This window comes from Felis catus, chromosome C2, assembly GCF_018350175.1.
Source record: "Felis catus isolate Fca126 chromosome C2, F.catus_Fca126_mat1.0, whole genome shotgun sequence".
Classification (NCBI taxonomy): Eukaryota; Metazoa; Chordata; class Mammalia; order Carnivora; family Felidae; genus Felis; species Felis catus.
In genome coordinates this window covers 108237478-108262078 of record NC_058376.1, presented here as the reverse complement: position 1 = coordinate 108262078, position 24601 = coordinate 108237478, and the positions used below count along the sequence as shown (strand labels likewise).

At 43.9% G+C, this 24601-nt stretch overlaps 1 protein-coding gene across 6 annotated transcripts in view; it reads left to right on the top strand.

Moving 5' to 3' along the window:
* KCNAB1 (potassium voltage-gated channel subfamily A regulatory beta subunit 1) overlaps positions 1–24601 on the top strand; it is a 419709-nt gene that overhangs the window by 281056 nt on the left and 114052 nt on the right. For all 6 annotated transcript variants that reach the window (XM_019810530.3, XM_019810528.3, XM_011286073.4 and 3 more), the window contains exon 2: positions 16652–16695. In XM_019810530.3, coding sequence (XP_019666089.1) covers positions 16652–16695 — 44 coding nt within the window. The remainder of the gene's footprint in view (positions 1–16651; positions 16696–24601) is intronic.

Here is a 24601-nt window from a genome sequence, read left to right as displayed (position 1 = left end):
AGAGGGAAAATAACTAAAGCATGTTTCTGTTTACCTAATAAGTGAAAAATATAATTAGCTGTGCTTTTCCATTTTATTTATTTATTTTGATGTTTGTTTATTTTTGAGAGGGGGGTGAGGGGCAGAGAGTGAGGGGACAGAGGATCTCAAGTGGCTCCGTGCTGACGACAGCGAGCCCAGTGGGTCTCAAGCTCACCAGCCTCGAGATCATGACCTGAGCTGAAGTCCATCGCTCAACCGACCGAGCCACCCATGTGTCCTGTGCTTTTCCACTTTAAAAGTCAAAGATATAGGGGCTCCTGGGTGGCGCAGTCGGTTGAGCGTCCGACTTCAGCCAGGTCACGATCTCGCGGTCCGTGAGTTCGAGCCCCGCGTAGGGCTCTGGGCTGATGGCTCGGAGCCTGGAGCCTGTTTCCGATTCTGTGTCTCTCTCTCTCTCTGCCCCTCCCCCGTTCATGCTCTGTCTCTCTCTGTCCCAAAAAATAAATAAAAAACATTGAAAAAAAATAAAAAAAAATTAAAAGTCAAAGATACAGATGTCAAATACCCAGGAAGGTACAAAGTGGATCCAAAGCTTTCCTCAACTGACAACATTGAATTGTCAAAAAAATTAGGCTTCATTGGAGTTTGATTAAAATAAGCAGCTATTTGACTGCCATTGCACGTACTTTCCATAATGATTTTCCTTCTTGTCATACGATCGTGATTCTGGTGTTGGAAACTGATTTCTTTGGGGCCACATCAAAGAATTGTCAGGTCCCCAGCTACTTTTGCCATCGATATTGGCACTATCCTATGAATTTCTGTTACCTAAATCTTGCTTAGAACCAGTTAAGTCAGTCGACTTGAATGAAGTACCACTATTGAGTTTAGCCAACTGAAATTAATTACTTTAGTTTCCTAGGATGGATTAATTCACAAAAGCATAAGGCACAGTTATTTCACAGAGTTCCATAGCTGCCATGCAGTGATTAATTTAAAATGCCTGAAGTCAATTTTTAAAAAGTATTTGCATGTGTAAAACTTTACCCAAGCCCAAGGAAAGGTAGCTTTGATTCCATTTTCAAGAGGATTTCAATACGATTTTTGTTTTATGATCCTAAAGAACATATTCATCTGATTCCTTACAGTTTCACGAGAGATTGGTGGTCTTCTCTCCCTTCCTTTCATGATCCTTTCATGGATCTGTAAAAAAGAGCTTCCCCTTTGTATGAAATAAAGTCAGAAAGGATTGGCACAGAGAGAAATTCTCATGGCTGTGGCGGGTGTTCTTTGAGTGACAGGCACAGATCCCTGTTGGTGTTACTGCACGGCTGACACCATCAAATGAGATGCAATGTCCCCACTCGGAGACATAGCAAACTAAGATATCAAAAAGAATACAAAGACCAAAGTAGAGGTGGAAGAATGAAGATGAACTGAAACCAGAACTTAAGCCTGACCAATCATTAGCCATTTATAACGGCTATCCTATGAGTAGGATAGAGAGCAGTGAAGCTGGTTGTAAATAGCCTTGTAAGTCCTGGCTCCCATCCCTGGGCCAACCGCATTCCATTTTCACAGACACCAGGATAGGTTTTTTTGTTTTTTGGGGTTTTTTTAATCTGTTATTCTATCTGTCTAGCTACCGAATTATCTAGCTATCTATTTTAGAGAAAGAGCATGAGCAGGGGAGAGAACAGAGAGGGAGAGAGAGAGAATCTTAAGTAGGCTGCGGGCTCAGTGCACGGAGCCTGAAGTGTGACTTGATCCCACAGCCCGGGATCAGGACCTGAGCTGAGTTGAAGAGACTAATACTCCACCAACTGAGCCACCCAGGCACCCTTATCTATGATTCCGAAGAGAAAGAGCCTTCGTTTATCCTCATCTAACTCTTGTTAGTTGCTTGTCAGTTACTAACTCTTGATGCATCCTCGCAGCTTCTGAGTAAACATTTGCTGAGTTAGAAAGTAAAAAAAAGCAAACAAACAAAAACCAGTGTTCTGGCGATATGAGGGTATTTACAGATAAAATGAAATTAAATGATACAGGGATGTTGGCCTCAAGGGGTCCTCAATTTTCTCCTGTTTTTGTTCCATTTCTGGGTCTACTGGTTCACTCACTACATTTCTTGTTTGTCAGCTGTAACTTCAGAATTACTCTTACCCCCGCGAGAAACAAATTTGGCGACTAGAGTTCAGTGTTTGGGTACAGTTCTTTTTATTCTTAGCCTTATGGTCTCCAGTCAAAGGACTCTTCTGAAGTTAGTGAAGTCAGGTTTTTTTTTTTTTGTCCATACAGTTACATTCGTTTCTCACAGTGTGCATGTCGTCTTGGGTTCCTCTGACAGCCTGGTAGATTTTTTTTTTAATTTGCATGGAGTCAAATTCACTTTTTGTGTTCTCACAGTTGTATGGATTTTGATAATTGCAGTCAGTTCACCACAGTGTACCATACAAACATTTCGATAACCCCCCCCCAAATTCCCTCATACCGCCTCTTTGCAGTCCTCTCCACCCACCTCCAACCCCTAGTAATTATTCATGTTTTCTGTCCTTATAGTCTTTTCCAGAATGTTATAGAAGTAGACTCAGACAATACTTAGCTTTGGAAACCTAGCTTCTTTCACTTAGCAAAATGCATTTAAAATGCATTCATGTTATCGTGTGAATCATGAATCAAAACTTCATTTCTTTTTATTGTTGAATAATATTCCACTGTGTGAACGCTCCCTACTTGTTTTATCCATTCATCAGTTGACGGGTATCTGGGTGGTTTCCACTTTGGGGTGATTATGAATAAAGCTGCTATGAACATTTGCCTCTAGCTGTTTGTGTGAACATAAGTTTTCAGTTCACCTGGGTAGATACCTAGGCGTGGAATTGTGGAGTCATTCGGTATGGGTATATTTAACTTTGTAAGAAACTCTCAAGATGATTAAGAGGGCTGTCTCGTTTCGCGTTTCCACCAGCAATGCATCTTCGCCAATGCTTGGCATTGTGTTCGCTTTTGGTTTTGTTTTTATCTTATACATTCGAACAAGCATGTAGTGGTATCTCATTATGGTTTTAATTTGTATTTCTCCAGTGTCCAATGATGCCAAGCATTTTTTCATGTGCTTGTTTGCCATCCAAATATCTTCTTTGGTGAAGTGCTGTTCAGTACGCTGGCCATCTTTTAGTGGGTTTTTGCAGCACAGTTTGTCTTTTCATTTTTCCCACTGGTTCCTTTCATGGAGCAAGACTTTTACATTTTTGTAAAGCCCAATTTTTCAGTTTTTTTAATGGATCATCCTTTTGGTACTACATCTAAAAACTCTTGCCAAACCTAAAGTCTCAGAGATTTTTCTCATTTTTTTCTCCTGCAAGTTTTGTGGTTTTGCTTTACACTTAGATGTATGATCCATTTTAATTTTGGTATAAGGTGTGAGGCTTGTAACCTTATTCGTTTTCTTCCATATAACAATTGTTCTAGCCTTATTTCTTGCAAGGACTATCCTTTCTCCAATGAATTATCTTTGCACCTTTGTCAAAAATCAGTTGACTATACTCATGGGGCTATTTCTGGCCTGTTTATTCTGCTCCACTTACCGTCTATTCTGTTCCATTTTTATGTGCTTCGTTCCTTTTAACAATACCGCACCACTTTGATTACTCTAGCTTTATGTAAAATCTTGAAATCAGGTACTGTGAGTCATTCCAACTTTGGTCTTCTTTTTAAAATTGTTTCGAGGAGCGCCTGGGTGGCTCAGTCGGTTGGGTGTCCAACCCTTAAAATCGGCTCAGGTCATGATCACAGGGTTGTGGGATTGAGCCCCAAGTGGGGCTCTGAGCTGAGTGTGGAGCCTGCTTGGGGTTCTCTCTCTCTCCCCCTCTGCCCCTCTCCCCTACTCCCTCTCTCTCTCTCAAATTAAAAAAAAAAATTGTTTTGCATAATTCCAGTTTCTTGACCGTACCATATATATTTAAGAATCACCTTGATGTCTGTAAAACAAATTGCTAGGATAGGAATTAGGATTATATTTACTTCAGACATCAAATTGACAGAAAATGACATCTTCGCAATATTGTCTTGCAAGCCATCAACTTGGAGTATCTCTCCATTTAGTTAGGTCTTCTCATTTCTTCAGTGTTTTGTCATTTTCAGCATATAGATACTGACCATGTTTTTATAGATTTGTAAACAAATAATTCAGTTTTAGGCTGCTATTGCAAGTAGTGTGTTTTGTTTTGTTTTTTTAATCTCAAATTCCAATCGTTTATTGCTAGGAATACACTTGACTTTTATATATTGACCGTATATCCTCAAACTAGCTAAATTCACTTATTAGTTCTAGGAGTCTTTTCGTAAATTATTTGGGATTTTCTACATAGACAATCATGTGGTCTGCAATGAGAGTTTTAGTTACTCCTTTCTTTTTTTTTTTAATTTTTTTTTCAACATTTATTTATTTTTTGGGACAGAGAAACAGAGCATGAACGGGGGAGGGGCAGAGAGAGAGGGAGACACAGAATCGGAAACAGGCTCCAGGCTCTGAGCCATCAGCCCAGAGCCCGACGCGGGGCTCCAACTCACGGACCACGAGATCGTGACCTGGCTGAAGTCGGACGCCCAACCGACTGCGCCACCCAGGCGCCCCTAGTTACTCCTTTCTAATATGCATGCCTTTTGTTTCTTTTTAATGTCTTATTGCACCATGACGTTTAGTAGGCCACTTGAATCTTTATGGCCAATCTAAACACAAAACAATTAGGACTAAAATAATATCTAACTCTGGAAGTTCGCATCAAGGAGGTAAGAAAGGCTCCTCAGACTTAGTCATTTGAACATTCGTTTAGTCAGTGAAATATTTACTTGTACCTCATAGCGCAACATGTTTTGTTATAAAGTCAAACACAGATCAGGCTTGGATCCTATTGAGTACTTTGTAACTGAGGAAAGGTGATAGGACATGAACAATAGTTACTGCATACAAATAAGAAGGTGGTAAGGCTGATCAAAGAACAGCAGAGAACCTAGAGGCCAAAGAGCAGGTAGGGAGCCTTTGGGCGCAAGGGTCTGCCCTGGTAGTAGCTATGGAGAAGTCGGGATGCAGGTAGTTTAAAATGCTGAGCTGGCTGGAAGAAAGTGTAAGATTAAGACTGAGCACAGAAGTAGACCCTGGTCGTGACTCCTCCTTTAGCAACCCCCCCCCCCCCCCCCGCCCCAGGCTCTGAGGCTGTAAATGCCAGAGGGCAGGATTTAGCAGAAGGGCAAGGGGGAGAAGAGGAAAGGTATGGGTCCAGACAGAAAGCATCCTGCTAAGCAGTTTCCTAAACTCCGGCCTCTTGTGAGATTAGGAGAAGCAGCCCTAACACCTGTATCGGTTGGAAAAAAAAAAGAGTGAGAGGCCTCAACGTCCACTGTGTCCCTCTCCTCAGGGAGAGCGGAGAAACTCATTTTACGGAAGAGGGAACCTGTACGAGGTGAAACGAGATGCCCAGGACCACAGCTTGAATTCCAACCTGTGTCTGTGTGATAACAGCTTGCACTTAGACAGCATCTACCACGACGTGCCAACCACTGCCTTAAATGCTTTAATCCTCACGACAACCCCAGGAGGTAGTTGCTATTATTATCACCAGGAACAGATGGGGCACGGAGAGATTCCGTAACTTTCCCAGGGCTTCACCCGTAGGACGTGGCAGAGGCACTTGTGCTCTGTGTCATACTCCACCACTGCACTGTGCTGGCTGGTGTTTTCCAGTAAACCACAGAGGGTCCCTAGCCAACAAGAGCAAAACAAGCAAGTGACAATGCAGTCTTCAGCCGCAGCCAACACTGGCATCAGAGCACCCACCGTGAGCATCGCCAAACACCTACTCTGCACCCAGCCCTGTGCTGCGTGTTGGAAAGAGCAGGTGCATTAGACACAGTCCCGAGCCTCACAGAGCTCCGTCTGGAAGGAGCAACAACCTTGTGCAGAATGAAGTATAATACGCGCTGTGTTATATGGCACCCTGGCAGCAGATGTGAGAGACGTGAACGCACAGAGAAAACAGGCATTAATTTTCCATTCCTCCGTCAAGGAAACTGAAAGGCAAACCGATGCCTTACGGCTGAAAGCATTTACTTTTGATTAAAGCGCATATCTAAATATCAACCGGCCCCTCAGTCCGGTTCATGCCTCCGTCTCCATCGTATTGCTGACTTTGCTTTCTCTCCAGAAAGCAACGGATTCGCCCACAGTAAATGGAACTGAAAGGCTGTGGAGCTTGGAGCTCCTACTGCAGGTGCTTTCTTGTTACATTTTGCCTTTGAAAGCTGCACGGCTCATTACAGTGGAAACTAATCATAGCCCTCGTTGCGAAGCGGATGCCAGGGAAAGCTCTACCTTTGCTTCACCGTGGGGAATTTCTTTGAAAAGAAATCATCACCCTTTGGGTGAAGAAAACTTTGAAACCTTTCGATTTTTCTCTTCTTAGCTTTGAAAATGGCAAGTATGTGTATGATATATAAGACAGTGTGACCATGCCATCATGAGGAGAGATGTGATCTTGAATGAAATTTAGAAGGGGTTGGGGCGCCTGGGTGGCGCAGTCGGTTAAGCGTCCGACTTCAGCCAGGTCACGATCTCGCGGTCCGTGAGTTCGAGCCCCGCGTCGGGCTCTGGGCTGATGGCTCGGAGCCTGGAGCCTGTTTCCGATTCTGTGTCTCCCCCTCTCTCTGCCCCTCCCCCGTTCATGCTCTGTCTCTCTCTGTCCCAAAAATAAATAAAACGTCGAAATTTAGAAGGGGCAAAGAGGGTTCTCCCCTTTGGAGGGCCTGCTTTCTTCACCCAGCTTCCTTCCTCCCTCTATCCCACCTTCATCGTCCTCTCCATCTCCCTCAGATAGTTAGTGCTTTATTTCTTGATCTGTTCCTTCAAATGTCTCCAAAGTGATGTAAGAAAAAGGTTTGAATCTCTTTCACACTAAGGTGTAAATGACTGACAGTAGTGTATAGCCAGGCCTTTCAAACGGGGATAGCAGAGAATGCCCAGGGGCACCCAGTAAGGCCATGGGACCAACATGGGGCATCTCTGAGACAACAGACTTGCTTGAAGATTTAGGGAGGAAACATACCTTTATATTAAAACAGACACAAAAATATGAAATGGAATATGAAATTGTTGAACGAATAAATCACATTAAAGTGAAGTGTTTTATACAGGAAATATTGTGCATGAGACAAGCCACTTGTTGCTAAGGCCCCAGAGCCCCAAGGCTGGCAAATCCTCTCCTCTCTCCTCTTCCTCAGAGGGTAAACATGGCTTTTCCACCTCGCGGGTGGGTGGATGAAGCCTGTAACGTAAGACCTCAGAGACCAGGATTTTTGTCCAAGCAGAGAGAACGCAAGCCGTGGGCCTGATTTTGGAAGTAGATCCAGTAAGGGCCTAAGAAATCTTTTTTAACTTACTCAAATGAAACAAATAGAGATACCAGAACATTAACAGTTTCAACAACATTACACACATTTTTAAATAGTAGCAGTGGGGTTTTGCATATTTAATTTTGCTTTCAAATATTTTTCAGGAATGTCTTCCCTCCCAATTTGAAAGAGATGCTTGCAAGCCCACATTGCTTTGTGGCAGATGAATGCCCAAAGGCATTTTTAAACAACCTTTATCTTTAATCTGTATCCAAGATTCTTGATGCATAGACCCCCCCCCCCCAGCAATCTGGTGAAGCCTACAGACTCCTCAGAAAAATAGCTGTTAAGTATATAACCTAAAATACACAGGATTCCAATTAAATTGAAATACAGTTCAAAATACCTAAAATCCAAATTTGTAACCTAGTAAAACATTTCTTTATTAGTATATTAAATAACCAGCTCTAGGGGCAGGTGGAATACCACCATTTCCAGGGACGAGGAGTGTAATTTTTTGAGCTCTCTGAAGTAACTGTGATGATGACAGAAAAATGCCTATAATTTCTGTTGGTGGCACAGTCACCAGTAACATAGGTACTTCTATGGTTTCTTGCCTATATTCATAATTGCAGGAGAGGCTAAGTTGCGGTAAGAAGTTGGTGAAAAACAAAAATGTATCTTTTCCATTCCAAGTTCGTGAACCTCCAAATTATGTGCCCCTCAGATAAAGGTCCTAGATTCTTCTGATTTGAAAAGCTGAGTTCTTGATTTCCAGCTCTTCTGATGTCTTGGGTTCCTTGAGATAGTAAAAGCAGAATAACTTTTATTTAAGCAATAACTAGACCTGGGCAACCGTTTCTCAGTCCCCGCCACACCCCTGCAGAACACCCAAGTTTGTATAGCCCTATCCGTACAACCTTATGTCATATCTCCATCTCATCCCTCCTGGTGATCCCAGAAGAACTGTTCAAAATTCCTCAGACCCACCTGACATCCCCAAACTGCCTTTGCCAACAAAGTGCCACCTTCTCCTTTGTCTCCCTTATCTATCTTTATCCCCTGCTTCCCAATGACTCCCAATTTGCACATAATAGATTCGGGATGGTTGCAGTGTCTAAGCACAATGTCTAAGCACAAAGAGGATCCTAGGGTCGGGGAAGCGAAGCTGGCCTTGCAAGTCACAGAAGTGGCCTCCTACCAGCTTCGGCACCGGAACCAGAACCCTACCAGGGTTCGTGTTTAAGGCACCATTTTTTCCTAGGAAATAAGGGCAGAGAGCAACTAACATTTATTGAACACTGAAACATGCTGGCATTGGTGCTGCATTTATATTTTCTCACTTAATCATCAAAACCAAAAAAGTAGTGGGCTATTAATATCTGCACATATGACTGAGGAGAGAGGCTTCGAAAGGCTAAGTACCCTGCACAAGGTCACCCGCGGCTGGTGAGCATGGTTCCACGCCTCCCATTCTCGGGCCCCCGGGATGACTGCTGCGGGAGTCCCAGCAGTCCCCGCAGGGCTGAACAGGAAAGGGCATTTCTCCCTCCTCCCGGGTCTGGATCGCTCTGCAGCCTTCAACACTGCTGGTCACTCACGCCCCACTGAAACCACCTCCACCTTTGGCTTCTCCACCAACACTTTCCCATTCTACATCTCTGCCGCTCCTTCTCGGTCTCCTTTGTCTGCGTGCATCCTCTCTGCCACGCACAGTGTGGAGCTTCTCAGGGCTGGGCTTGGCCCCTCTTCTCTCACTGAACTCTGTCTCCCTTGACAGCTGGCCCCAGCCCATGGCCCCTTTTACCTTCTGTACCCAGAACACCCTCTCCTTACTCTGAGCTCCGGGCAACTAGCTTGGATATCTCATGCAAATCTCTTTGCCCAAATGCACAAAGGTGAGTCAAACCCTTCTATTTCCTAAATGAAGCCTACTTCAGTGAAAAGCACCCCTCTTCACCCAGTTGCCAGAGTCGGAAATCTGAGAATGGCCCATTACTTCTTCTCTTTCACCCTCATCTTTAACCAAACACCAAGTCCTCTAGAGTTTGCCTGCTAAGAATATCTGGAAACTTCCCCCATTCTCCTATCTCTGCTCAATCGGAATTCGAGGTACCATCATTTCTCATCAGGATTAACAAAGCAGCCTCCTAGCTCCTCTTCGTGCCTTCCTTTCAACCCATTTCCTCTACGTTTTCCAGTAGTTTTCCATAACTCTGTCCTCTTAAGTCTAAAAGTGATAACATAACCTGACCCGTAAGACCCTGTTTCATCTTCTTCCTGTGACCCCCACCGCTCACCTAGAGTCACTCACACTCTACTCTTCCACTGCCCTGTCCTTCTTTCAGTTCTTCAATTACATATGCTTCCTCCAGCCTCTGAGCATCTGCACATTCTGTTCACTTTGCCTAGAATGCTAAGCCCTGTTCTTTCCATTAAGTTACTTTCTATTCCTCCTTTGGATCTCAGGTTAAATGCTTCTTCCCTAGAAAAGCTTTTCCTAACCATCCAGACCAGGTCAGCTTCCCAACATCCCAATTTTATACTTAGGGCATAGTGTCCTTTTATTTAGCATTACAATCAGATTATTAAGTCACTATTTAATATCTGTTTCCCCTTCTATTATGTGAGCTCCATGAGAATAGCAACTATCTTGCTACTCAGCCCATTCCCACCCCTAATGCAAGGCTTGGTTTATAGCTGAAACTTGGTGTATCACTACTGAACTAATTAATTAAGTATAGGGAAGTCTCTTTTTGCTATGCTTCTTTAGACTTCTCTAGAATCTATAGGTCAGCAGATGATTTTGTATATTCAGTGAAAATGAGAATCCAGCTGGAATTTACAACTGACAAAAGACTGAAACCATTAAACCAAAGCATCTGATAGAATCCCATTCTACTTTGTTGCTACTTAAGTGAAAGTAGGAATGAAACACAGTTTCATTCCGCTGCATGACAATGTCTGTCATCCAAATGCATGGCTACATCAATTTTGTGCCTGGTGGTTTCCAAATGAGTCATTACTCACTCACTAGCAGTGATGAACGATGCCCTCATAAGAAAGTATTATTACCATTTGTAGTTACCTTCACGACTGTCAAAATGTGTGTGCTTGTACGACCATCAAAACTAGCTGGCTGACAGACAGACAGACACTACTTTGGCTCTGGGTTTTTCAAGAAAGGTTAAATGTACATTTCTTAAAAAAAAAAAAAAATCCCTCCCCTGGATTTGGCTAGTAACTTCCAGGTGAGGCACCTCAGAACAGCAGGGTGTGATTCAGGGATCAGAAAGATGTTCCAGTAGATGAGCCAGCAGATGACAGAATGACCTGAGCACATGAAAACAGGTCCAGCCAAACTCCTGTGCTTGTAGTCATCCCCCGTGTCCCAGGCAACGTTGTGTTGCTTTCCTGGCCAAACGCAAGGTACATAATTTAGCTAGCTACTCCTCTTTGCCGAGCTGTTTACAACTGTGAATGATGTCCAACACATGGGTGTTCAGGAGCAAACAATTTAAGACAAGACACTTGGGCTGCTGATCTTCCCCTCTTAGCATCTGTGATTTGTTTAAATTTTCTTTTTTATCATTTATTTATTTTTGAGAGACAAAGAAAGAGCATGAATGGGGGAGGGGCAGAGAGAGAGGGAGACAGGATCTGAAGCAGGCTCCAGGCTCTGAGCTGTGAGCACAAAGCCCTATGCAGGGCTTGAATTCATGAACCGCGAGATCATGACCTACCTGAGCTGAAATCGGATGCTTAACCGGCTAAGCCACCCGGGCGCCCCTTGGCATCTGTGATTTGTAAAGGAACTGCAGCCTGGGAGTGGCTTGTAATACTGTGCCTACGTGACCCCTGATTTCAGTTCTCACCGCTCCATTATTGCTTTAAATTCAAAAAGAGCCTGACGGATGCTTCACAAAATGCCACTAGGAATTATATTTAATGCTTCTGTCACAGAACTACCATCGGCTTAAAATAAGTTCAGGCGCGCATTCATGGAGGGGACAGTCCTGCCTACAGGAAAAAGAGAGAGAGAGGGGGAGGGAGAGAGATGCGATCATGGTGTTCTCAAGAACCTGTATCCCTTTTCCAGATAACTCTTTCCTGAAGCTCTGATTTCAGATTTAGGGTTTCCAGCATTTGACTAACAAAGCTAAGTGTCCTGTTCCCCCATATGGATGTCATTCATTTCTAATATTAGCAGCAGAGCGGCCCAGGTTCACCTGGGAAAGAGGAGCTTTTATTTTGAGTTGAACAGGAGCAGATACTAAAAATGGACACGGTGAGTCTTCCTTCTGGCATATCTGACACAGATAAAATAGGTAAACCAGTGCAGTGAGACTATTTTGAATCAAAAGGGAAAGAAATTCAATCTAATTAGAAATTGGATGTGTTCACAGAATGTTTATGTAGCCTCAATTGTGCGAACGCTGAGGAATTAGAAAATAAAATGAAATTCTGTAAAGCTGTTCTGTTGCATAAAGTCATGCAAGATCACGAAGTAGTTATGAAAACTCTGTATGTGGGGTGAAGAACATTCCGTGGCATCTGTTACAGCCTAGCACGGTATGTAAACCTGACCATTATCTGGTGTGATAGCCACACAAACAAGCCTTGATAATATCATTTGTACTCATTAGATCAAATAGGTCCAGTGTTTGGATTTCTGTTACCCAGCAGAGCTGAAATGGATCAGAATATGTGGACAATTGCAACATCTCCATTCCGTGATCACGGAAATTGTGTTGGAATTCTGTGAGCTGAACTGGAGGGAGCTGGTTCCTCCCACCTTCTACATCTACAGAATGAGAAGTATCATCACGTGTTAAGAATGTCTTACAAGGTAGGAGTCTCACAGAGACTCACCCCTGGACACAGTAAGGGCAGTGGATTTAGAGACCAGATAGGGCTCGGTGAGAGACAGAAAATGTCTCTCACTTGAAAAACAATCACCGGAGTTTTATCACCATTCCCTGTAGAGAACGAAGACATTTAGAGAGAGTTAAAGGAAATAAAAACACCCAAGCTCAATGCGTGATCTGTCACCTCTGGATCAACATTTGTCATGGAACTTTTCACATAGCGCAAAATATTCTAAGGCCTTCATTCCGGAAAAGCTGGCCTGGGTGTTTAAACATCAATGGCCAGAAAATGGGCCACATTTAGTACTTGCTACTTTGCAGTTTGTTTTTTGCTGACAATTCTCGTTTCTCAAGTTTGGCCTTCCAAACCCATAGCAGAGTGATCATTATCTTCCTAAGTCACTGTCATAAGGAAAATAGGTCAGGTCTCCCCACCTTGGTGCTGGGATGTTGTTCAGTAAGTACCCAGTGACAGGACCTTGTCCTCTTTGATTTTGTCACAACAGTGTCTTGCTCTGCATAGTTTTCTGCACTCCCTTTTGTCCTCTGAATCATGGAAATATTAAAATTAGGTGGAAATTCTTACTGAGATTTTTTTTTTCCCATGACACCTACATAGTTACGTGAATACAGGTCTGAGATAGCCCTTTTGTATTCTTCCAAAGACATCCAGGGAGGACATACCTCACTATATGGTAGTTACGTGGAAATTTTTCTGTGCCCCTCAGAAAAAGGTAGAGGATAGAGAGCTCCCTGGAGGTAGAAAGCCAGAATGGGTTCCCCTCTGTATCTCCATGAGCTGCACATCACTTGGAATGCGGTGACCTCTCAGTAAGTTCTTCCTGAGGCATCAGTATTGAATATCTCCACCTGGAAGACTGTTAGTTACACACATAGAGTTGACACTTGAACAATGTGAAGGTTAGGAGCACAGACCCCCTGCGCAGTTGAAAGTCTGTGTATAATTTCTGAGTCCCCCAAACCCCGACTGCTAATGGCCTATTGTTGACTGGAAGCCTTACTGATAACATAAGCAGTCAACACATATTTTGTATATTTTTGTATGATATACTGTACCTTTACAATAAGGTGAGCTAGAGAGGAGAAAATGTTATTATGAAAATCATAAGGAAGAGAAAATATATTTGTAGTACTGTACTGTATTTACTTTAAAAAAAAATCCACGTATGATGGACACATGCAGTTCAAATCTGTGTTGTTCAAGGGTTGACTGCACTTATGTTTTTTTAAATTTTTTATGATTTTATTTTTTAATATTTATTTCATATATATATATATATACATATACACATATGTATATATACACACTTTTCTTTGTCTTGGTGTAGTCTTTTTTATTCTCCCTACTGTAGAGCTTTGGTTCTATATTTCTATCTTTTAAAATCAGACTTTTAGACTAAAAGAAAAATCTTTTGATTTTATATCCTGTGGTTCTCTGAGAAACTACTCAAAGGATCATTTCTTACGCAAACTATTTCCATGGGAGAAGTTCAGTTATTTTTCTCCTATTCCGTTGTTCAAAGTGTTTTTCACACACTCGTTTATGCAATAGTTTCCTTCCAGGTGGATTCACCCACTTCAAATGGGCAAATGTAGCACTAGGTCTGTGAGAGGGGGTGCAGAGTCCGAAAACACCAAAAATAATTATGCTTTGCATTTGTCTGCTCTGCAACACCTTAGCATGCATCATCACATTCCGATCCCACAGACGTGATACTAGATGAATGGCCCAGGCATTAATATTTCATTTTACCAGTGAAGAAATTGAACCCCGGAGGTTACCTGGCTAATTTCAACAATAGGTCGCAGACCCAGGTCTTTCAACTCCTTGCAGCATAATGTACTTTGGACTACGCTATGAAACTCAATGTGTTGCTTAGGCAGCATTTTATAGACAGGAATAATAAACAGGGGAAAGAAATAGAGGCAAAAATGAGAGCCCTAGTTACTGCCTCTAAAGAAGCCAAACTGTGGAAGAATCAAGAGAGCACTTAGAAGAACTGAGCTATGTGGCAGTTGGAAAAGTCTGTGCTATCTTGTTTGGGGTAGAAACGGGCAGGGGCTGGGGGATTGTGTTCTCCTAAGAGCATCTGATCAGAGAGTAAGGGGTGCACTTTTCTACCACGATCAATTATTTAAGCTTCACCTCCTCACATTAGACCCCTACAAGGTTCTATGAGGCATTCTCTGAGAATTTGATCTCTTCTATGACAGCTGTTTGGCAGAAATGGCAGGAAGATGGGATGGGTGTGGGTCTCCACGGAATACCTTACAATGAAGACTAGAGTGCTTAGTTCTCTATTTAGAGAGTGAAAATATATCCCCTCTTTTTGATAAGCTTTTAGGGGTGAAAATCAAAGGGATTGATGAAGGAAAAAATAATCAGTTAAAAAGGACTATCTGATCTTTAAAAAAAAAGGATTTTTTTAATGTTTGTTTATTTTGTGTGAGAAGGAGCACAAGCAAGGGGAGAAGGAGAGAGAGGGGGAGGGAGAGAGAGAGGGAGAGAGAGAATCCCAAGCAGGCTCTGCATTGTCAGCGCCAAGCCTGATGCAGGGCTCAATCCCGTGAGCTGAGAGATCATGACCAGAGCCAAAATCAACAGTTAGATGCTTAACCAACTGAGCCACCCAGGTGCCCCATTATCTGACCTTGTAGCAATTTTATGGAGCCTTTCATAAAGACATGAGAGGCTCCCCCAACTTATGATGGTTTGACTTAAGGTTTTTTTTTTGATTTTGTGATGGTGTGAAAGGCATGTGCATTCAGTAGAAACCATACTTCTGACTTTGAATTTGGACCTTTTCCCAGGCTAGAAATACATGTTAGGATACTGTCTCATGATGCTGGGCAGGAGGCTGCAGCTCCCAGGCAGCCCTGCAATCAGGAGGGTAAATAGCCAATATACTTGCAACCATTGTAGACCTGTCCAACTCTCCTCCTCCTCCTCCTCCTCCTCCTCCTCCTTCTCCTCCTCCTCCTCCTCCTTCTCCTCCTCCTCCTCCTCCTCCTTCTCCTCCTCCTCCTCCTCCTCCTTCTCCTCCTTCTCCTCCTCCTCCTCCTCCTCCTCCTTCTCCTCCTCCTTCTCCTCCTTCTCCTCCTCCTCCTCCTCCTCCTTCTCCTTCTCCTCCTTCTCCTCCTCCTTCTCCTCCTCCTTCTCCTCCTTCTCCTCCTCCTTCTCCTCCTCCTTCTCCTCCTCCTTCTCCTCCTCCTTCTCCTCCTCCTTCTCCTCCTCCTCCTCCTCCTTCTCCTCCTCCTTCTCCTCCTCCTCCTCCTCCTTCTCCTTCTCCTCCTCCTTCTCCTCCTCCTCCTCCTCCTTCTCCTCCTCCTCCTCCTCCTCCTTCTCCTCCTCCTCCTCCTCCTCCTTCTCCTCCTCCTCCTCCTTCTCCTCCTCCTCCTCCTTCTCCTCCTCCTCCTCCTTCTCCTCCTCCTCCTTCTCCTCCTCCTCCTTCTCCTCCTCCTCCTTCTCCTCCTCCTCCTTCTCCTCCTCCTCCTCCTCCTTCTCCTCCTCCTTCTCCTCCTCCTTCTCCTCCTCCTTCTCGTTCTTCTCCTCCTCCTCCTTCCTCTTCCTCTTCCTCTTCCTCCTCCTCCTCTTCTTCCTTCTTCCTCCTCCTCCTTCCTCCTCCTCCTCCCTGTACAGTAGTCAATAAGTTACATGAGATACTCAACACTTTATTATAAAACAGACTTTGCGTTAGATGATTTTGCTCAATTATAGGCTAACATAAGTGTTCTGTGAATGTTTAAGATAGGCTAGGCTAAGCTATGATGTTTGCTGGGTTAGGTGAATTCCATGCATTTTCAACTTATGATATTTCCAACTTGGGTTTCTCAGGACATAACCCCATCATAAGTCAAGAGATATCTGTAAGTTAGTTTAAATAGCCTAAAGGATCATTTTGAATTTATTCTTCTAATAATTCCCAACCATTAGTAATAATATTCTGTTTTAGAAATCAGTTTGCTCGTTACTCAGCCAACAAATATTAAGGGTATGCTGTGTGTCAGGTTCTGGTGATAAATGAAAAATGAATAACGAATGACTGGATGGTGAATAAAATACAAATTTTGCCCTCAAGGAACTCACATTCTAGAAGGAGAGAGAGAAAATAGATTTGTAAACAAATGGGTAAAGAAGATCATTCAGGCCTAAAAGCTGCATTTAGTGGGGGACATTTTCATCTTGTGCTGAGCCTGAGCACATTTTGAGCCTCCCAGCACCCAGATGGAGACAAAAGACTCTTCCCAGGACCACAAACCTGCACCTGCAGTTCTGTCTTTACCACAACTCTAGTCAAAAACAATGTCCAAAGGGAGATACAGTATTCCTAGTGAAATGTGGATAGTTTCACCTGACAAAGTCATGACCGTGTGTTGCTTTATTTTTATTCTAGGAATCTTGGAAAATCAGGACTCAGAGTTTCTTGCTTGGGTCTTGGTAAGTACCAGGGGTATCCTGCGGGGATGGCCCGGGAGGTGGGAGACTGGGGAGAACACTAAAGGAGTGACTAGGATTATGTTGAGACCCGGTCTCAGGTAAGGAGGGACTTCCTGACTAACATTGCTCCCCTTCTCCTCTGAGCCTTTCCTGCCCAACACAGCCCTCTCCCTCTCTAGGCCCAAAGAGCCACTGTGCTCATGATGCCATATGGGGCCCATCAAACAGAAACAAATCTGATCATAAAAGCACACCTTAGTGGAAGAAACTTCCCTGTTACTCACGTTCAGCAAAGGTGAAGAACCTCATTGTATGCATTTGTACGCTCACCCGCCTGTAGCTTCATCTGGATTTTTTTTCTATCCTTATTTTCCCTTTGCCTAATTTACTCGCTTATTTTTTTCTATTGTTACGTACTTTGTGTACTCTTATAATGTACCTTAAATACTCTGGGGCAATATATATATATAAATAATATATATATGTAAATACATATATTATTCCTCCCAGAAAATGTTAATATCTAAACAAGACTAAGTTAGAGATGGCAATGGTAATAGCATGAGAATGAGTCTGAAATGGTGAAATGTGAGTATGAGACTTGGGGAGGGAATAAGGCTTCCTGATTTCTCCCACATATGAGAAAAAGCAGCCCTGGTGTTTGGACCTTTTGACACCATGAGAACTATCCTTGTAACCTAAGAGGGTCTAGACCATGATGGCAGCTGAGGAGGTGCCGACAAGTGATCAGATTACGGCTCTGCTTTGAAGATAGAGGCTGGCAGATTCTTTGATTCTTTGTGGAGTGGAGGACAAAGGAGGAGAGGCAAAGATGACGGGGTGGGAGGGTTTGCTTGAACAGCTTAAAGGATGCAGCTACCAGCAAATGAGATGTGGGAGAAGGAAGGAGGAAAGATTTAGAGAGGGGGAGAAGGGAGATTGATTTGGGATGTATTGTTTCTGATACCTGTTAGATATTCAAGACAAAAAGGTCAAATAGGTAAATGGGTGTATGAATCCGGACTTTAGAGAAGAGGCGTGGGTTACGTACATGACTCGAAAGTCATCAACGCACAGATGCTGTTTAAGCCATAAGACTGGATGAGAACACTATGGGACTGAGTATAGATGAAACACAAGAGCACGGGGTCCGAGACCTGGAGAATCCAACATTAAGAAATCAGGAAAATGAGCAAAAGCCAATCAAGAAAACTGAAAAGAAGCAGTCAGGGCAGTAGGCAGAGAACCAGGAGAACGCAGAGTCCTGGAATCCAGCTGAAGAAATTATTTAAAGGAGGACGGAGTGACCAACCCTATCAAATGCTGCTCACAGGTCAAGCAAGATGAGGTCCAAGAATTAATCGTACAGCAGCAAGGCAGTCACTGATGACTTTGAAAAGATCAGTTTGGGGAGGTGGAGAGCTCATGCATGATTGAAGAGAGCATGGGAAGTAAAGAGCTGGTGGATACGCTTTTCATGACTCTGTCTATAAAAGGAAGCAGAGAATGGAGAGGCAGACGGATAGGCGGGCACAGTCAGAGAGAGTGCTCTTACACATGGAAGAAATGACAGCGTATTTGTACGCTGAGAAGGAAATCCTTTTGAGAAGGAAAAAAAAAATAATGTAGGAGAGGAGAGAAAAATACCTAGAATGATTTCTTGAAGACACAAGAAGAGAGTAACTTGAAAGCAGGCAGAGCATGGGCTTTGAAGCTGCTGGGTGGGTTGGCGGTATCTTGTAGACGTTCTTTTGTTGCCTCTATATTCTCAGTGCAAATCAGGAGCAAGGGTCATCGGCTGTTAGTGATGATGGGAAGCAGGTGTTGAAAGCCGGGTGAGAAAGAGGACATCCAGGAGAGCAGAAGGGTGTATGGACCGAGGGATACGTCAGAGTGGCTGGATGACATTAAGGATCTGCTTGAGATTCATGCTAATAAATTAGAAGTGAGACCATCTCTGTGGCTCGGTGTTTTTCCTGCAGCCACACTCAGCTGTTCAGAAGGGGTTTTTCAAGGGCATATGATGAAAAAGAGAAGCCAAGAAGCTGAGAGTTTATGGAAAGGGGTGATTATAATGGTGGACCTCAGAGTTTAAACTGAGCAGAGAGGAAAATGAGGACTAAATCCAGGGTTATGATCCACAAGTAAATGAGGAGATGGCAGGACAATAGAAAATGGGTAGGATTGATGAATTGTACAAACAGAAGGACCAGAGCATTGTTGGAATAAGAGCAGTAGAGACAGTAAGTTTGAAGGATAGAAAGTGGCAGTTAGAAAGGAGGATGCTTGAAACTGAGGTTTGGGGCATTCAGTTTGGGTGGTAACAAGTCTAAGATGTGTCCATGGGCAGAGGGTGGCTGAGGTGGTGTTGAAGACAAGATCAGGGGGCGCCTGGGTGGCTCAGTCGGTTGAGCGTCCGACTTCGGCTCAGGTCACGATCTCGCGGTCCGTGAGTTCGAGCCCCGTGTGGGGCTCTGGGCTGATGGCTCGGAGCCTGGAGCCTGCTTCCGATTCTGTGTCTCCCTCTCTCTCTGCACCTCCCCCGTTCATGCTCTGTCTCTCTCTGTCTCAAAAATAAATAAATGTTAAAAAATTAAAAAATAATAAAAAAAAAGAAGACAAGATCGGTGGAGAGGAGGAGGTCAAGAAACCGAGAGATAAAGGCGCAGGGAAGGATTATCTTGGAAGTCCCTGAAATCACTCTAAAGTATGACAAAATTAATATTGAAGAGAGGGACACTGAGCCAGAGCTAAAATTTTCAGAGCCAGGAGAGAATGACTAGGGGTGGCTAAGCAACTACAACATTGGGGCCTGGTGATGTGGGATTCAAAGTGGTGAGCAGGCACCAAGAAAGCTTTTGGAAGGATTTCTTGGCCCCTGTTGAACGAGAGTGTGGGGACCAGGGAGGGGATGGTAGTGAATGAATTAAAGGTAGTGGCAATTCTGCCTCCTTTTACTGTATTTCAAAGATATTGAAGGCTATCGATGCCCGAGTTGTTCTGATTCTCCCTAATGATATGATTTGGGTGGTGAGGGTGGTCTTCGATTACCATAAGTCAAAGGAAATTTGACACTTGCTTAATTTATGGCTCTGATCTTGTTGTCATTTACTTGTCTTTGAAAGACTCTGGAGGTTCATTATCAGAGATAGTCTGACCTTAGTCTTTTTAAGAATGTGCTTTATGGTAAATAATTATTCACTATTTGTGTTTGAAAGAAATTACCTATAAATATAAATTAAGAAATATAGTGAAAAAATCATAGACCAATGATCTCATAGAGTGCGTATCTATGGCGGAAAATAAGTTAGTCAAAAGTACATAGAAAACTCAAGCCAAAGCCCTTAAAGTTATAAAAAAAAATTCAGGTGTTTCTGAAGGGCCACATGGAAATGAGTCTCCAGAGGGCAGACTGTAGTTTTTAAAAAACCCAGTGTGTGTGCGTGCTATTGGTATCTTGGTGAACTTTGAAACAGAACTCTGATTCAGGTGTAGCAAGTCCTGATTTGAGCTTTACATTTTTCTGAGAGCCTAAACACTTGTGATAAGACATTGCATGAAAAATAGGAGGAAACAAAGAAGTTCATGGGACTGACTTCATTCAAAACAGGTAAAACGTTTGGTTGAATGAGCATTTTTTTTGAGCGCTTTTCTAAGGGCCTCTGTAAGCCAGAGAAGACGGAAAACATCATAGATAGGAATATGTACCAGGCTTAATCTATCTGGCTCTGCAGACCCCAGCCCTCAAATCCAGGAGGAGCCAGTTTTACCGCTGCAGGCTCAGGATGTCTGCTCAGTTACAGCCCATGTTCAACTGAGGCTTTGGAAATTAGGTATCAAATGTACCAAGCAGGGGCTAAGCATTCGACTCGTGATTTTGGCTCAGGTCATGATCTCGTGGTTGTAAGATCGATCCCCAGGTCAGACTCCGCACGGGGCATGGAGCATGCTTAAGATTCTCCCTCTGCCCCTCCCACAGGCACTCACGTGTGCTGTCTCTCTCTCAAAAGAAAATAAAAGTAAGTAGATACATAAATGTCCCAAGCAATCACACCATTACAGTTGTCTTTTATCGAAATATTCTAAAGGTCATAGTTAAAGCTAACAGTCCTGACTTTCTGTTCTACCAGAGGACAGGCTGGCAAGCTTCCTTTTCATAAACTAAGAACATGTGTAAATGGGAACAGAAAGGTGAAATCACTTAAGGATGAACTGAAGACACCTCTGAAGGCCCATGGCTCTGCCAGCTATTGAAATGTGGGAAGAAATTAAGCGGCCAAACCCATCTATGGGTTGCTGATGGCTGGCCTGGTTTGTAAATACATTGAGCAGTGCTATCAAGCCCCAACGTGAAAGCACCTTGTGGCGAAAAAAGTAAATCTACCAAGGAGTGAGTGAAAATCATCTACTAGAATGTGGGATCATCTTCTGAGACAGGAAGAGTCGAGTTGATGTATTCACTCATTCATTTGTTCGTTCGTTAACTCATTCATTCTCAGCAAACGCTTAGGAAGCCAGACATTTTGCTGGTTATAGGGGATACCAAGATGAAAGCAGCAAGGATCCTGCTCTCACATCGCTCACACGGTAGGAGTTAGGCGTGTGGAAACAGACACTACGTCTGCCAGATGCCAGGATAAGATGAACTAAGCCTGAGGAAAGTCTCCTGAAGAACTTGGGGAGAACTTCACAGAGAAGGTGCTGCTATAGAGTTGAGACTTGAAGGAAATCACCAAGTGGAGAAAGGGCAAAGGATTCAAGACAGAGGGAGAAGCACGAGCCTGGAGAGAGACCCCGTGGAGCGGGAGGTGCTTGGAGAAACGCTAGTGTTTGTGTAGAATGTTGTGAAGGCAGGGTGTCAGGGAACCACGAGGAATGTGCCTGGAAGGAAAGCCAGGCCTGACCATGAGAGCCCTTGTTTACCTTGCTAAGTCATTTAGCTCATGTCTTCTGCATCTCTCATGTTCCTCCCAGTCCTGAGGTCCCCAGGTCACAAGGGAACGCTTGGGAGTGAGACACAGACAGGGCTCCATCTCACTCCACCCTTTTTCTTCCATTGCCACAGCCTTTATCAAAGGAGCTCCACTTTTTCTTTTCTTTTTTTTTGTTTTTTAATTTTTTTTTAGCGTTTTATTTATTTTTGAGACAGAGAGAGAGCATGAACAGGGGAGGGTCAGCGAGAGGGAGACACAGAATCGGAAACAGGCTCCAGGCTCTGAGCTGTCAGCACAGAGCCCGACACGGGGCTCAAACTCACGGACCGCGAGATCATGACCTGAGCCGAAGTCGGCTGCTTAACCGACTGAGCCACCCAGGCGCCCCCACTTTTTCTAAAGGTAAAGATATATAGAACAAATTTTAATGTAAATTTAAATGTAAATTTTTTAAAGTAAATTTATATTTTAAATGTAAATTAAAATTATGTTTATTTTTGAGAGAGAGAAAGAGAGAGTGAGCAGGAGAGGGGCAGAGAGAGAGGGAGACACAGAATCTGAAGCAGGCTCCAGGCTCTGAGCTGTCAGCACAGAGCCCGACGCGGGGCTCGAACTCATGGACTTCGAGATCATGACCTGAGCCAATGTCAGACATTTAACTGACTGAGCCACCTATAAATTAAAAAATTTTAATGCAATGTGTAGTAAATGACCATCTTTTATTTTTTATTTTATTTTTTTTGTTTTAGAGACAGAGCATATGAGTGGGGGAGAGAGGTAGAGGGAGAGAGGAGAGAATCTTAAGCAGGCTCCATACTCAGCACTGATCCCAATGTGGAGCTTGATCCCACAGCCCTGGGATCATGATCCAAACCAGATGTTCAACTGACTGAGCCACCCACGTGCCCCAATGACTGTATGTTTTAGAGCAATTCTGGGTTCACTGCAAAATTGAGTAGAAAGGATAGATGGCTCCTCTTGCCCCACATATACACTGCCTGCCCCACTATCAACATCCCATACCAGAGTGTCACCTTTGTGACAGTCCTACGTTGACACGTCAGTATCACCCAAACTGTAGTTACCTTAGGTGTGTGCATAACTCTTGGTGTCGTATGTTCTGTGGGTTTACACAAATGTATAATAATGTATAATCCTCATTATAGTATCATACAGGTAATCTCACTGCCCTAAAACTCCTCTGTGCTCTGCCTATTTATCTCTCCCTCCCCCTCACCCCTGGCAACCACTGATTCTTCTACTATCTCCATAGTTTCGTGTTTTCCAAAATTTCATAGAGTATGGACATCACACAGTATGTAGCCTTTTCATACTGGCTTCATCACTTAGCAGTATGCGTTTATGGTTCCTCCATGTCTTTTCATGGCTTAATAGCTCATTTCTCTGTAGGGCTTCAGATTCCATTTTGAAGGAGGTGGGCAGGAAAGATCCTTCTGCCAGAAAAACCCAAAACACCCAAAAAGTTTGCAAATCCTATTCTAGCTGTGAAAAGCCACTTAAGCCCTTGGATCAAGAGCGGGACATCGTCCAGTGTAGTAGGCTTGTTTCTGACAGCGATATGAAGGCTGGCTTGAGGGAAAGGGTTGAGACTGGAGACAAGGAGAGGAATTAGGAGCCAAGTGATGAGGCAGTACTACCGGAAGCATTAAAGATACACGGAAAGGAGAGAATTATTTAGGAAGAAGAATAAACAGGATTTGGCCACTTGGGAATGCAGAATGAGAAGTCTCCCTGAGCAGGGGAGGTTGCTAGGGTTCCCGGATGGGGCATCAAGGTAGACGAGCTAAAATCTCAGAAGGGAGAAATGCAGAAGGAACAGTAAGAGGAAGGAGGGCTCGAAGAAGCAGGAGCATTGTGGGGGCGGTGACCAGAGAGACCTTCAATTTATTTATTTATTTTTAAGTGTTATTTATTTATTTAGAGAAATTGCAAGTGAGGGAGGGGCGGGGAGAGAGAAAGAATCCCAAGCAGGCTCCACACCATCAGCTCAGAGCTCTATGCAGGGCTCAAACTCATGAACTGCGAGATCATGACCTGAGCCGAAGTTGGACACATAACTGACCGAGCCACCCTAGCACCCTGAGCCCTTCAGCTTCTGGTTTCAGAGATCCAGAGGGCATAAGGAGTGATGGAAGGAGCTCTGGGCTGCAAACAGAGACCCAGGAACTTCTAGCAAGGCAAACCTGTGCTCGTCATTGAGGTCACCTGCGAATACAGAGGACTGGCCTTTTAGGGCAGATTTAGGGCATCTGCCTTCTAGAGTCTGCCAGGCTGTATGCTCCCTGAGAGCAGAGACCAACTCTGTTTTTTCCTGTACCCTTGTTGTATCTTTAGCAGAACACAATATGTGGCAAGTAGTAGGCGATCAACAGTGTTTATTGAATGGCTGACAAGATAGATGGATCATTGGCTAAGTAATGGCAAAAAGCACACGGGGTGATAGTGAAGATCCAGCTGAAGTTAGAAATCACGAATCGCTGAGGACCAGCCAGCCCAGTTCTTTGGGTTTTTTCCAGCAGCGTATCAATGCCGAAACAGCGAAGGCCAAGTGGAAGTGGGAGGTGGCAAGTGGGGAGAGGACACAGAAAGGTCCAACGTTGAGGATTGTCCCAGAGTGGGTTAGGGGCCAGGGGATGTGCTGCATCCACAGTGACATGGAGTCCAGCCTGGGGTGGGGCTCAGAGCTGTATCAACAGTTAGAAGGGTATCTGCGCACACTCTGAGTTACCCCACACGGTCTCACATTAGAAGCAGAGGCCTGTCTGACTGATGCCATGGGAAGTGACACACCATAGTGGGTAGCTGCTCCTACAGGTGCTTGAAAGAGGCTGACTTTACCCTGCACTGTGTACTCTGGGATACACTTGCTTCCCTCCGGATAAGATGTTTGCAAGAAAAAAGGCTTGTGGTGGTTCATTTTATTTGTCAGCTTGCCTGGGCCACAGGGTGCC